Source organism: Lemur catta, chromosome 18 (genome assembly GCF_020740605.2).
Source record: "Lemur catta isolate mLemCat1 chromosome 18, mLemCat1.pri, whole genome shotgun sequence".
NCBI lineage: Eukaryota > Metazoa > Chordata > Mammalia > Primates > Lemuridae > Lemur > Lemur catta.
In genome coordinates, this window is record NC_059145.1 from 46,624,166 (window position 1) to 46,639,798 (window position 15,633).

At 36.3% G+C, this 15,633-nt stretch overlaps 1 protein-coding gene across 1 annotated transcript in view; it reads right to left on the reverse strand.

Moving 5' to 3' along the window:
• The window catches only part of NET1 (neuroepithelial cell transforming 1), a 33,179-nt gene that overhangs the window by 14,829 nt on the left and 2,717 nt on the right, over window positions 1–15,633 (reverse strand). The window contains exons 2-3 of the mRNA XM_045529702.1: window positions 10,369–10,435; window positions 5,966–6,025 (exon numbers count right to left, since the gene is read on the reverse strand). Of these exons, the coding sequence (XP_045385658.1) occupies window positions 5,966–6,025; window positions 10,369–10,435 (127 nt within the window). The remainder of the gene's footprint in view (window positions 1–5,965; window positions 6,026–10,368; window positions 10,436–15,633) is intronic.

The following is a 15,633-nucleotide window of genomic DNA, read 5'->3' on the forward strand; positions in this document are numbered from 1 at the left end:
ATAAAAAAAGTTGAAAGATCAGCTGCTTTAAAGCCTTTTTATAACAAGGCATAGGGTAGGTAAAAAGATTATAAAATAGTTTCAGTTGTTTAAGTTTAGAAGAGACCCTATTTCAATAGATGGTAGTACTTTATTATGTTATTTATAGCAATTATGTATATAATAAAACTATTGACAAATGGTATAACTGAGGCACAGAGCGGTTAAGTGTTTTTTGTTTGTGTAGAAAATCTAGAATTTATAAACTTAAAAACTCGACTGAATTATCTAAAAACAATAATGCAGCTTTGTAAAAGGCATCCAAGTTTTTGATAAAATTACTGGTTTTGAAACACCAGGTTAAGTTACAGCCTCTGTTCTGCTTGTAAGGAGCCTTTAACCCTGTCTTTCCTAAAATATGAATTAGGTAAAGAGAAAGATAACATTGTTTCCTTCTCTTGTACAGAAAAGGGACTGTCAGGTTATCTTTTCTCCTCTTTTAAATGTGAAAAAATGTTTGGAATTTAGTAATAAATTAGAGCTTAAGAATAATCATTCCTTTTTTTGGTTTGGGTATTGTTTTTATTTACTGTTACCTGGAACAATAGCAAGCTGTTGGAAATTAGGCTAGGAAAGTCATTATTACCGGCAAAAAGAAAAATATTCTCTGCTGCCCTCTACATGGGATATTGTGAAATGCAATTGTCAACCTGTTTTTTTCAACTTTGTATTTATGTTTGTAGGGATGTTACATAGATGACTACCTAAACAATTTTTAATCTGTAGAAAAATATGGATGACAGTAAAATTTGTATCTTCAGCCCTTATAAAGCCTTCATGTTTTATATTACTAAATTAAACATATTTAAGAAATCACACAAGTATATGAAAAAGATTCCACAGTTCAGAAGGTATATGTTAAGGACTTTTTCTAAATATTAATATAAGAAAACTATGTTCCATTTTAAAGCTCTACAGTTCAAGAGTACAAACCTATACTATCAATAAGTTTCTCAATAGAAACAGGTTAAAAATAAAATTTAAAATCTTACTAAAAAAGGAAGCATTGATTGAAAAATGGAACTTTTAAGAAACCAGAGTTTCAAAATATCTAGTAATAAGTTAAAAACAAAAAAAGATAGTTACAAGTGAACTAGATGAGTATGCAAGAAATTAGTAATGAAGTAATATGTGGATTTCAGATTTTAAAAATCATTTGGTTTAGAAACATGAATGTCTCCAAGCTTTACTAAGAATTTGGTTTGAGAAAAGATCATCAATTTAGATCAATTAAATGCTATTAGTATATAAGTATAAATAGTCTGACAGGCCAAGAAGTTTGGTATTATCAAAACAATGGTTTTTGTATGTGATGACCCCACAAACAGCAAATAAGATGTGGCAACAGTACCGTCAGTGGTGACTTTTAGCTCATACAGGGTAACAGGTAATTTCCAGTGTAGAAGATCACACATGCTCTGTCACAGGCTGGTAAGTGGGATTCCTCCCACTTTCCCTGACCTTCAGCTAAGGCCCCAAACTGAAGACAATGGCACTGTGCCCAGAGCTCAGCTTCCTGTTCTCCCAGCTCACCTTGTCCAGCCATTGCCACATAGGCTGGATCAATAGCCACATACCACATGCAGGAGGGTTTGCTGGTCCATTCCAGTAGACTGTACGTCTTGCACAAGACCTGAGGCTACAACTACCACTTGAGTTTACAGTGCTCCACCGTCATCTACCACAATCCCACAGTCTCACAGCCTCTTGCCTCAGCTGCACTGTGTTTATCTCCTGCCTTCCACCCTGGGCTTCTTGGATGCTATTGTGTGGCATCTGAGCATGTGTAGCCTGGGAGTGTGAGGGACGGACACCCCAAGGGCCACTGTTGCCTTGTGGAACACAGGAGCTGGAGGATAAAAGCTCCCCTCTGCAATTCCTTGAGAAGACAATTCTGCAATGTACCTTACACAGCTCTTCAGAGGGTTCTAGCAAGACCAACCCCAGCTGCCCAGTGGTGACCAGCTTAATTATAGACACTGCATGAACCTCCTTCTGTTTCACTTCCCCACTCTGTTCCCTGGGATCACACCTCAAGACAGACCACCTGTCAATGAGTCCTTGTTTTAGGCTCTGATTTCTGGAGGAAACCTAGGCTAAGACACTGACACTGACATTGGTCCTAGAGATCAGAAACACGGCATGGGACTCTGGAACGGAATCACTCCTTGGTAAATGGTGATAAGGACTACAGATATGGTGGAGATGAGATACAGACGGACAGGTAAAACAATGACTTACACAGTTGCGATGGCAAATGAACAACAGAGGGGCAATGGAAATTGTAAGGGTTGTAGTGTTGGCTGCCTTTCATTACTTGCATTAAAACCCTCGAAAACGCAGCTGGAAGAACCTTCATAATGTTCTCAGAGTCATGGTGGGAGACATGTCTCCTATGCTACTTTGAATCAGGGGAGGAGGAGGGAAGGGATAAGTGCTAGATAACTAAAATAATGCCCCTAGGAACAAATCAATTTACAATAGCCAAAAAGAGGGAGTTAAAGGCATTATATTAATATAAAGGCATCAGTATAAAGATAACCATTAGAACAAAAACACAAACCTTCCTAAAAATCAAAAGATAAGCCAAGCCAAAAAACACACACACAAACAAAATATAAAGAGATTATGCTATGGTTTATCCAAGAAAGTGGGATTATATGCTGTGTGTGTGCATATATACGCTATATATACAAATATATACACAATTGCATATATTTTAAAAGTGGAAGGATAAACCATAAAATTAAAAGGAACAGATTTCATCTGAAAGAAAGAGTAGGGTAGAAGAGCCATGAATAGGAACAAGAGTCTTTTGTAGAATTGACTTTGAAATTCTACATGATTTTGTGACATAATTTTAAGATAAAATCATATTTAAAAAGTAGTAATTCTTAAAAATTGAAAAGAAAAACAAATGAGCTGAAGGCATCATTACAAAAAAAGGAACTAGTCTAATAACTTAAAAACACAGTAATTTGACTGTACATCCCTAGTATGCTATAACCTATAGGTAAAAAAAAAAAAAAAAGCTGAAAAATACAAGAAAACATAAACTGATTTTAGTAATTGTATCATCTATAGTAATGCAAACTGTTGTCTTTAAACCATGGGATAAATCAAATGAGTAATTAGGTCAGTGTTCCCGAGAACCTGGATCTTTGGTGTGGTTGAAAGAGCTCTAGATGGTAGGATTGATGAGATTAAGTAAAAATGCTGTAGATTTGAATTTTATATTTCAATATAAATCTATATTTTATTATTTAAAATTATATTTATTTCCTAGCTCTGTAATTAAAAAGGCCTACCAACAATGACCAATCCAGTAGAACGGAGTGTTCCTAATGTCCAGATTTTAGCCTCTACCATTTTCTAAAGAAACCAGGCTCCCTTTAGAAATGACTGATTCCAGAGATGGAGCAGAAAAAAATGTACAAACGAGCCTGAAATAACTTGTCATCCTGGAAGGCACGGAGGCTACTCATCCCCTAGATATGAGGTGAAGGTCGTGTCCAAAGGACATAGGAACCATCCTGAAGCAGCATCCAATAGCCAAAGATGGGTAAGTTAAGCATCAGTGAGAATAAGAACTGAAAGGAATCAAAGCAAAACAAATGTGTTTATATCCATGAGTTCATAATATTAGAAAGAAAAAAATCATTAGTTACTTTTAGAGAATGCTAACGAATGAAACTAATTATTTTTTAAAACTGAGGAAGGAAGAGAATCAGGCACTTGTCCTGGCTTTATTATAAATCAGTACCTCAGAGTGACCAAAGGGCTGATGAGGGGACTGTTGTCTTTCCAGAGTGTTCAGTTAATAAACAGAGGACGGATGGAGGCACATCACTCCGTAACCTCCAAGGAAACAATGGATCTAGGCAATGACCATCCATTTTGAGAGCATCCCAAGAAGACATTGTGTACTTTCTGAGAGAAGTACATGGACCAAAACAAAATGGATCAGGCCTCTAGATCTAACTACCAACTTACCAGAAATATATGGAATAGAGGAACATAATAATCGTGGGGATACAATCATAAATATTCAGGCTGTGAAAAGCTCTACAGGAAAATCCTATATCACACGGTTTCTTCAGCAACAAAAATTGCAAGGAAACAAAGAACTAGAGGGGAAACCTATAGATTAAAAGAACTTAAGACACACAATGTATGGCTCTTATCTGGATTCCAATTCAAACAGACAAAAGGAACAAAAAACAAAAACATACAAGACCATCAAGAAAATGTATAAACACCCAATCTGATATTAAAGAATTATTGTTTGGGTTTTGTATTGTTTTGTGAAAAATGGCATTTTATTATATTTAAGAAAAAAGTTCTTATCTTAAAGATGATGAAGGTAATAGATAATGAAATAGTTACAGATGAAATGATACAGTGTCTAGGATTTGGTGCAAAATAAGACAGGAGGTGTAGGCGAATGGAGAGAGAAATAAGACAGATCTGATCATAGACTAGAGACAATTGCTAAAGTTGAATTAAAGAAAAGGAGGATTTTCTTTAAATAGATTTGATCACATATTTTATTGTGGCAAACTATAAATACTGTCTTATTTCTGTATGTGATTTGATTTGAAGCATACCTAAAAATACTCAGGGTTGCCATTTCATACTTTTTTTCTTTAAACACAAGATATTTTAAATGCAACTAAAATTGTTTTACAAAATTCCTAACACTTAAAACACTTAATTCTTCTATAAAGACATTATACACTAAAAATAAGACAAAAACCTGGTTTGCTGGATTTGATACAATGCTAATGGGCAAATTACAAAAATTTAACTTTTAGACTTTTTTTTTTTTTTTAGAGACAGGGTCTTGCTCTGTAGCCCAGGCTGGAGTGCAGTGGCCCGATCACAGCTCACTGCAGCCTCGACCTCCTGGGCTCAAGCCATTCTCCTATCTCAGCCTCCTGAGTAGCTGGGACTACAGGCGTGTGCCACCACACTTGGTTAATTTTTTATTTTTATTTTTTGTAGAGATGGGGTTTTGCTATGTTGCCCAGGCTGGTCTCGAACTCCTGGCCTCAAGCGATCCTCCTGCCTCCACCTCCGAAAGTGCTGGGATTATAGGTGTGAGCCACCACCCCCAGCCTTAGAAAATGTCTTTAAAAAGAAAGAGCAGCAGTTGCCGCTGTCAAACATAATGTGAAACATTTTTTAAAAATCTCATCTAAAAAATGTACAACTTTTTCATTATAATCTTAAAAAAAGACTCCCAAAACTCAAGATGCTTTGGTAAAATTTGCCAACTGATAAAAGTGGAGCAAGTAATGCCAAAAATACCAGGTTTTTGGACTTAAGTACAATTTTACATAAAAGACTAGGCAAATATTTTTGTGTGCACACTGAGTGTTAGTTTAACATAGGTCACACATTTAAAGCCCATGGGACACAATCTGACAAATGTAGACAATGTAGACAAGTTGTTTGGCTTACATGGTTTTTTTGTTTGTTTGTTTTTAAGAAAAATTTGATTCAACATTTAAAATTCAGAAGATTTCACGTAAAAACCCAGATTTTGACAGAGCTACACGAAACAAGGGGCAGAGCAAATCAGTGGCTGCTTCCTGCAGGGGCCTGGTGCTTTCCTGGTCACCGCTCTGCCTCTCCCTTCTCCGTGGCTGGCACAGATTAAGGGCCAGTCTCCTCAGGCACCTGGGCCTGCCATCACTGCTTACAGCCTGACACTGTTTTAAGAGTGTTTTCCCCTTAATCTTAACAAAGAAGTAGAATAGCAAAAAGAGGGTGTCTATGAGCCAATATTATTCAGTTTTGCACTTAGAAAAAAGCAAAACTCCCGCCCCCTAAAACCTCAGCATTCATTACTCTTATAGCACAGACATAAAATGCTACCTGCAGATTTTAAAGTGCTTTTCTTTAACAGGACGGCAGGGCTTACCTTCAGATCAAGGCTGCTGAGGCTTACAACATCATCATCTTTCTCTCTTCGTTTTCTTTTCTATAAGAAAAAAAACGATTTAATTTTCATATAGAAGGAATGCATTTTACCCCATTAAACAGAGACTCTGTACAACTAAAAAAAAAAATCACTTTAAAAAAGTTCGGCATTGGCTGTATTCACAAGGCAATTACTTTGATGAGGGATGCTCATAAATTGTCTGCAGCATGTGTACTCCCTAAATAGCTCCCTAAGCCGTCTCTTTGCTGTAAAGTGATTCCACCCTATTAAAAAACTTAGTTATGTAAAGTTTTTCAGAACTCTTATGTAAGTCAAGGGCTGGCTGTACTTGTTAGAGGAGAGATAAAATTTATATATAAAGGCAAAACTTTTTTTAAAGGAACACATTATTTGTCCTATGGAGGAGTCCTTCACTAGAAAAAAAGACATCCTTTTCTCATCGCCCAAAGTAATATTTGTTGCCTGAGGCAGGATTTATTAACTGGAAGAGGAACAGCCATGTTCCCGAGTATTAGCAGTAATCATTCATCACCTTCTCTCAGCCCTGCTGCCAAAGGTAGTGGCAAAACTCTGTACATAGCTCACATTTCTGGTTCTTAATCAGTATTAAATAAGCACCTGTAAGTAACACTCATTCTCCCACATCTCAAAATAACTTTTCAGATTACTTGTGACACAGCCTAGCTCTTGTGAACTCTTAAGTGACCGGCCAGGGCTCACTTCCAGTTCCTGGCCCCACACTGAGGAGAAACTGCTGGGAATTGAATCAAAATCGAGCAGGATAGGGACGAAAGAGGAAAGAGGAAAAGAAAGGCACAGTCCAGATAGCAGGAGGCTGCAGAAAGCAGCACTCATGAAAGCAACACCCGGGAAGCTCTGTGCAGTTAGGAAACCTATCTGAACCAAGCCTCCACGTACAAGTTGTGGAAAACTAAATTCACATTAAAATGAACAGAAAATTCTCAAGTCAAGTCCTACACACAATCACTCTGAGAAAAAAAGAGAACAAGGGACAGAATGCCATCCCCTTAGGAAATGAAGGCACACCAGGAGGAAATGCTCAAACAAGCAGAACAAAACATAGCATGCTAATTCAAATTGAGCTAAAAGACTCTCAGAAATCTTTACTGATCCCATGGTCATATCCAGAAGATGTAGAAAAGTTATGACTAATGTGATCTCAGTTTTGAAAAGTCAACCAACCAAAAATCCTGCACCCATGTATCTACCCCTGAGCATGTGTATTAGTCAGTACCATGAGCAAAATACAGAGGGATACACGCGGTGTGTCGACAGGTTAGAGGAGAGGCTGGGGGTGGACTTACATGGGGAAGGAGACAGAGGAACCTGCCTGGCAAAAAGAGTGCAGTCCCTCGGGGAAAAAAGCACATTTATGATCATACTTATGCATTTATATGAAATTGTATACATGTGTGAGTATATATATAATGAAATTTAACAGATTTTGAAACATTCTACTGTAATTTCTTTTAAATATTTTAAAGTTTTTTTTTTTTTTTTTTGAGACAGAGTCTCACTTTGTTGCCTGGGCTAGAGTGAGTGCCGTGGCGTCAGCCTAGCTCACAGCAACCTCAAACTCCTGGGCTTAAGTGATCCTACTGCCTCAGCCTCCCGGGTAGCTGGGACTACTTGTAGGCATGCGCCACCATGCCCGGCTAATTTTTTCTATATATATTTTTAGTTGTACAGATAATTTCTTTCTATTTTTAGTAGAGACGGGGTCTCGCTCAGGCTGGTCTCGAACTCCTGACCTCGAGTGATCCACCCGCCTCGGCCTCCCAGAGTGCTAGGATTACAGGCGTGAGCCACCGCGCCCGGCCTAAATATTTTAAAGTTCTGTATTTCACATTTATCTCTTTAATCCTTCTGGAATTTACTTTTGTATGTATGTGGCATGAAATAGAACAGTCAATTGCCTCACCCCAACACCATTTGTTGAATGGTTGTTCATCACACGTGTGACTCAGCAAGTCCTTGTAGCTATGTAGGTCAGTTTCTCGGTTCTTTATTTTGTTCCACTGATCTATTTATTATTTATTTATCCCTGTGCTCATATCACACTGTGCCTTAATAGCGAATACAGTAAGTCATAAGCTCCCTACCTTGTATACTGCTTTTGTTATTTTGGGCCTTTTCCTCTTCCACATGAATTGTAGAATGAGATCTATTATGCTAAACTCTAGGGGAATTTCTATTAAAACTGCACTGAATTTATGGAGTAATTTGCAGAGAATTGACATTTTTATGATATTGAGTCTTCCTTGCATAAATATGACATCTCTTTCCATTTAATTAGGACTTCTATGTTGTTCATTAATGCTTTCCAATTTTCCCCATAAAGGGGGTTTCACACATTTTTTTCATGGATTTATTATGAGTTTTAAAAAATTATTCCTATTTTGGTAGGAGGACCTTTAAAATTATACTTTATTGTTTGTTGCTATTATATATATAGTCTATTGATATCTTTTTATGATTCTTATAGCCCATTTGCTCTCATACGTTCAATAGCTCCTATTAATATTCTCTTGGATGTTCTATGCAATCACTGTCTGTAAGTAATGAAATCATACTGTCTCCTTTCTAATCTGTATACCACTCGTTTTTGTCTTACTGTATTGGCTTATTGAGTTGCAGACATTCTGATGGCAGGCTTTTTTCTAAATTTAAAGAGAATATTTCTGACATTTTATCATTATATATGTTGTCTGTGGTAGGTCCCAGGGCTAAGGAACTTCTCTACTACTCTTGGTTCGTCGAGAATTTTATCATGATTGGGTATTGATTTAGTTTTTCCCACTGTTAACCTTTCTTTCTGTTTTCTTTGGTTTACTCTATTGCTCATTTTCTAACCTCGAGTTAGAGTCTTAGTTCTTTAATTTTTATTCTTTTTCAAATTATACATTTAAAAGTTGTAAATCACCCTCTTAATAATTTTATACTCCTTAATAATGGCCCAAAAGTTTTGCTACATAAACCATGCGATATTTCTTTTGTCATGGGAGACTTACCGAAGTGCTTTCCCAAGTGGGATATACTACTCCCAGAGGGTAAGCAAGATATCGTCCCTGGAGTACAGGAAGAAAATATTAGAACTTCTTTTTTATATATTTTAAATCCTTTAAAAATAAGCTTTACTAATAATTAATATACAGATGATGAGTTCATCATCACTTATAAGACTAAAAACAGTGATGATCTAATCAGATCCAATAAGAAGTCAGCCCCAAACTCTGAAATTGTCACGCCTATTAGAAATATAGATTTATGCTTACTAGCATTGACCCCTAAGTGTATATTATGCTTGGAGATATTAGCTCATAATGGTAGTGTGTTATATATATACACACATATATAAAAATTATAAATAAATATATCAGGAGTACATGTTCAAAATATTTTTGCTGATAGTTTTGCACAATCAAAAGTTTGGAGATCCTTCTCTATTCAAGTTTTCTGTTTAGGCTCATCAACCTGTGGGAGGATAAGGATCAAGGATGGGAAATGCTTTAAAGGAAAATGCAGAATTGCTTAAAAATCAGGAGACTCTTGCCAAGAATGCTTTACTGGCCAAATAATGTATGTAATGGGTGTAACAGTACAGAAATATCAAACAGGAATGCCCAATAGAAATACATATTTAACACAAAAGAACAGAATGCAAATTGAATATGTATTGCTGAAACCAACAGAACATCATCAAAACATTTACATAAGTAATATTTGAGAAACTAGAAACAAAATCATTTTTGCTATTTCCCCCAAATATGAAAAGCATAAGAATCATATATCTATTTGTACATAGTTTATTTATATATGTATTATAAGCTAATAAGTTTTAAGTACAAAAAGAATTGATTTTCTGTGGTCATTTCACACAAAATTAAATGCATCTGTAGTCTTGCTCTAAAAATAATGAAACAGTTCCTCTATTTTGAGATGATTAACAGTGGAAAATAATTAATTCATTACATACATATTATCTGCAATCAGCATTTTTGTATTTTCCCCAAGGGAAAAAAAGCTGTTAGAGAATGTACATAAAAATAACTGCATGTTGCATAATATACACTCTGAAATTTAACATTGATAGGAATCAGAGAAAGGATTGGATAGAGTTAAAATTAATAGATATGAGTACTTTGCAAAATATGTTTTATATTTACTTGAAATAAAAATTTGTTTCAGCTTGTTAGCAGGAAAGGACTAAATCAGGCTGCCAAAGATGGCTACAGAAATTCTGTTCCTTGAGATATTTAGAAGTACAGACCACTGAGCGGTACCTACCCTCCGAATGAAAGACACCCCAGGAATTAATTCTATCTAAAATCTTGACATAAAAAGCTCAGGTATCTACTTACCAAAGTGAAGTCCCAATGGGGGCCAGGTGTTAAAAATGTGAAGGAGCTACCTCTCCGAAGGGAGTATCTGTTAAGAGAAAATCCAAACAATAAACAAACAGAGAATAACTTTTGTATAATTAAAGCACTAGACAGATAAAAAGCTATTTTTTCCATAGTTTCAAAACTGTTTAAAGTAGTCTGATTTGTCATTCAGTTTTAGAAATAAGAGGGATGGTATGTAAAACAAAACAGAACAGGGTATAAGTGTGGTCATTTTCAGAATCTTTACAGTGAAAGAGCCTTTTTAAAATTAGTGAACAGATTATTTTAAAAAATAGAATTATTTTTTAATTATTCTATTTAAAAAATAGAATTATCACCAAACCAAGCAGAGTTTATCTTAGGAACATGAACATGGTTCAATAATACGAAATCTATGAATATAATGCCTTAACAGGCTAAACAAAAAACAGCAAATAAATTTCCTTAGGTACAAAAAATTTGATAAAATTTAACACTCACACTTAATATTAAAAAAAGGATACTTTTAACAAACAAAACCTAATGCACATTATTTACATTTTATATAAAATTCTTTTGATTTTTAAAAATTATAATTTAATGAAAAGCTTTGAGTAACTACATTTGACACAAAGGTCTCAAGTAACATTAAAATTTGACTAGAATTTTGTTTTTTACTGTTAAGTGACAGATTTTCCTTTCGTGTTTTCTTTCCATTCAATGTAAAGAAATAAAGCAAGAGAAACCTGTGAGAAAACGTATCTTTACCTTTCTAAAGTAGAAACTAGTATGTTTGTAAAATATAAACCTCTATGTTTATAACCACAAAATGCAGCTAGCACAGGAGACAATTGATAAGCTACACTTACTGTTAATCACTTCAGATGTAAACAAATGTAGGATGAACAGAGATTTTTTTTCCCTTGTGGAAACAAAGGCCAACCAAGTGAGCAAAGCAAAGGCTATTTATTAAGAGCTTGCTGGAGCGAGGGAGTCAGCTAGTCACTTGCATTTTGCCAGAGACTCCAAGGCAGGTAGAGCACTGTGAAGCTTCATAGTGAAAGGAAGGGAAGGCTCAGGTATGTCCTGACTGGCGGTTGTTGGCTGGGGGAGCTGTAGGTACTAGTTAGAAGTGGGGGCAGCCTACTGTGATTGGTCAAGGGTGGGGTGGGCATATTTGGCTTTCTATGGCTGGTTCTAATTGGGAAGCAGGACAAAAATTAGGATGTTGGTAGTTATTAATGAAGTCCTGGCCATTTTAGGCCAGTTGTTACAGAAGTTATTATTTTGCTTCTTGGATTATCAGGTCATTGTCCGTCTTACATTTGTCCTGTCACCATTGACCCTCATGGTCGTTGTTTGCCATAGGTTATAGAAACACCACTGATGTCTGTTTTTCCTGCAAAAATTTACAAGCTTAAATCAAATATTAATACAAGGGCTCCTGTAGTTTTCTAAGCTAAATATAAAGTAGAAGTTTGTTTAAATTTGACAAGGAACACAAAGGAAAATGGCTACACAGAGAAAGAGGAGGTCAGGAAGGCTTCACAGAAGAATTAATACTTAAGTAATACTAGGTATTACTGAATCTGAGAGAGAAATAGCAGTTAGCAAAGCATTAAGGTAGAGTGAAGCGAGGCATTCAGTTCCTCATGTTAGAGTACCAAAACAAATAAGGAAGGGCTAAGATCATCATGAAAGGCCTCACTTGCTACAGAGTATGGACTTGATCTTGAACAGGTGTGGCAGCTACTGAATTCTAAGAAACGTGAAGGATGGATCGGAAGAAGGCAAGACTGCTCAGGAAGACCAGTTAGGAGGCAGTGCTGATACTGCCTACAACAGAGCATCAGGGGCTGTGGCAATGGTGACCAGCTTAGAGAGAAGCTGATGTGACAGAGGGTTCAGCGGCAACATTGGCAGGACAGACTTTGCCTTTTCCTCCCTATACCTGTTCAGTTACTGCCAAGGTTCCTGATATGGGGAAATATGATTTAATAGATGCAGATGCAGAGAGATATTAAGACATTTAAAGCAAACATTTCCTTAAATAATTATTTGGGAAAGATAAAATATAATAATACTCATTACTCATGGAACTCAAACTTTTTTTGAGGGCCTCTTTAGTGACGCAAAAGAACTTAAGGAACTGATTATCCCAACCTTTCTTGTCACTGCAGAAAAGTCAAGCAACAATAAAGAAAATGGTATTTTTTTATAAAACACTGGAACAAGCTATTTAAGTTAAACAAAAAAAGTCATGTGAAATAAACTATAATTCATATCACAAAATACATGGTATACTGTTACAAACAAATGGTAAAAGATCATGAGGAAGACAGCACCTCAAGACCATGTGAGGCCACAGACCACACTTCTTAAGAACGCTGGTCTAGGAAAGTGCTATTGTATACGACATGCGTAAAAAGAGCCATCAGTGAGCACTGGGTTGAGAAGCAGCAATTATGATCTCTCAGAAGATTACTTTTAATCTAATACAAATATACATTATAAAGTGGCATTCACAGTGGTACTTAAAATATTCAGTAAACACTTCCTTTAGGTATAAGACAAGCATTAGGGAGAATAACAAAGCCAAAGCTATTAATGTCTTTACTCCCTAGAAATGGCCATACTGACCTCAGAATGAATTTGATGTCTGAAAGCTGGAAAGAAAAATAGCTTTTAGGAATCTTAAAAAGGTTAACAAACTGGAAAAATATTTCCAACTGGATGGTAAAATTCTTTCCAGCACTATCTAATCAGCTTTACAGTAATGCTATTTTGTCCCATTTCAATAACAAGTTCCTATTTATTTTGAATACCCATGGAAAAAGGAACCCAAAAAACAAACTGTGCCCAGCAAGTATGTGAGACAGTGCCAACTTTCACAAATCTTGGAAAGACATGCACTCATTTTTCATAGGGGTCAGACTCAAAATGTAATAGCTATTTTAAACCCTTGTGGGAAAAAAATTTCTATTTCATAAAACATTAAGATTACAAGTGGTCTTCTCAGAAGATTCACAGGACAACCTACTTGAATGTGGTGGGGGATGGAGGGAACAATCGCTAAAGGGTACATGTTTTCTTTTTGAGGTGATGAAAATGTTTTAAAATTGACTGTGGTTATGTTTGCACCTATCTGTGAACATACAAAAAAAAAAAAAAAAAACAACCAACCATTTAAATGGATAAATTATAGGGTATATGATCTTTTTTTTTTTTTTTTAAAGAAAATGATACTTTCATTTTCTTGTATGCTGTTTTTTGTCTTTCAGAGTAGTTTATAGTGAGTTTAGCCTGCAAAAAGTTTTTCAATATATCATATACAATCCTTTTGCTTATGATTACTGCTTCTAATATTGTGCTTAAATAGTTGTTTCTTGCTCCATTATTAATTGATACTATCTTGTCATATTTTATATGTTCTTGTAGATAATCTTACATCTTTTCTGGATAATGGAATATAGGTTACTTCATTATTCCCTGTTTTCCCTCCATGGTTCTTCTAACTTCATCACTCTCCTCATGCTGTCTATGTCACTACCCTTGGGTCACAAAATATCATTTCCCACCTCACACAAAAAATAGAAACCTGGTGGGAAAGCCCTGGAATTCCTGCTCACCACCCACCCCATTCCCCAAACTTACCTATGACTATACCATCCACAGCTTCTTGCCCAGGCTAAATTCTCTACCTTTAATTTGGATTCGATCCTTTTCTGCCTTCTTGGACCCTTGTTTAATCATTTCTCTTCTCTCCTGTCTCTTCTACCTCTCCCTTTACTTGCTTATTTCTCTCAGCACATTGAGTTTATCCCTTCTGAGAGTCAGTCCCGCAAACCTGTGTCGCTTCTTCTATTATTCTTTTTGCACCGAAACTTCTTGCAAGTGCAGCCCACACACAGCGTTTCCTGTTCTGCAGCCCCACTGCCAGCTGTCAGAGTCAAACATTCATCATTTTCCATTCAGGCTCCTGCAGACTGACTTCCCACTGATCCAGCATCTACACTGAGGATTTTTAATTTGGTATACATAGATGGGTCCACAAATCTCCTGAAACTTTATGTGATCACTTTTTTGGGCGAATAGTTTTCATAAGATTTAAAGAGTGCCGTGACCCCAAAATGTTGCTTTTCTCATGGAAGACTGCCTTTTTAATATGAAAATGTGATCGTGCCATTGGCTTGTTTAAAGTCTTTCAGTATTTCCCCATCATCTTGAAGACAAAATCCAAACTCTTTCAAGGCATACAAGGCCCCTTTGTGATGTGGCTCTCACCCCTTCAGCATGATCTCTTATCACTACCTCCTCCCTATCCCTATCTTGGTCCCCTCCCCTACATAGCTAGTTATGACACGCAGAACTCATTATGCCCATTTGCTTCAGGGCCTTTTCGCAAGCTTCCTCCCTACCTGAAATCACCCAGTTACACACGCTCTCTACACTGGTCCTCTAAGACTCAGAGATTACAACAGGGAATCATTCCTGTTCTTTCCAGTCAGGACTAAGTGTTCTTTTTATCTGTACCCATGGCATTCTGTGTATACCACTACAGTAACTTTCATCACGCACTATTATTAACTTATCTTTCTTCTCCACTAGATTATAAATTTTTAAAGAGTAAGGCCAATATTTTCGTCTCTATATTCCCAGGGTCTGGCCCTCACACATTTCCTGAATAAATCACATCACATTCTCTGCATAACCCACTGCAAACCATTCCAAATTCAGTATTCTAACTATTCCGAGGAAGCCATCTAAGATTAATATGCTTTTCTCATTGCCAAATTTAATGATCTTTTCATTCCTCATCTAGTTTAAACTTTTCAGTCCTTACTTTACTTGACCCATCAGCAACATCTGACATAGCTCACCATGTCCTCTTTCTTGAAATCTGTCTTCATTTGGCCTCCTGGATACTGTTCTCACTTGGTTCTCGTCCCACCTCACCGGCTGCTCCTTCTGAGCATTCGACTACCCAGACCTTAAATGCTGGGAGAGCCGCAGGGGTTAGGCCTCAAAATCATCTTGGTTTACACTCACTACCTCGATGACTCTCAGGTACCATGATTTCAAGTCTATTTGCTGACAATTCCCAAATTTGTATCTGGTTACACAGGTGGATTCAATTTGTGAAATTTCACTGAGCTAAACACTTATGATTCATATACTCTCATTTGAATGTATACTTCAATAAAAGGTTAAAAAAAAAAGAAAAACGTTGTGATGAACTCTTTAGTAGGCATCTCATAACAT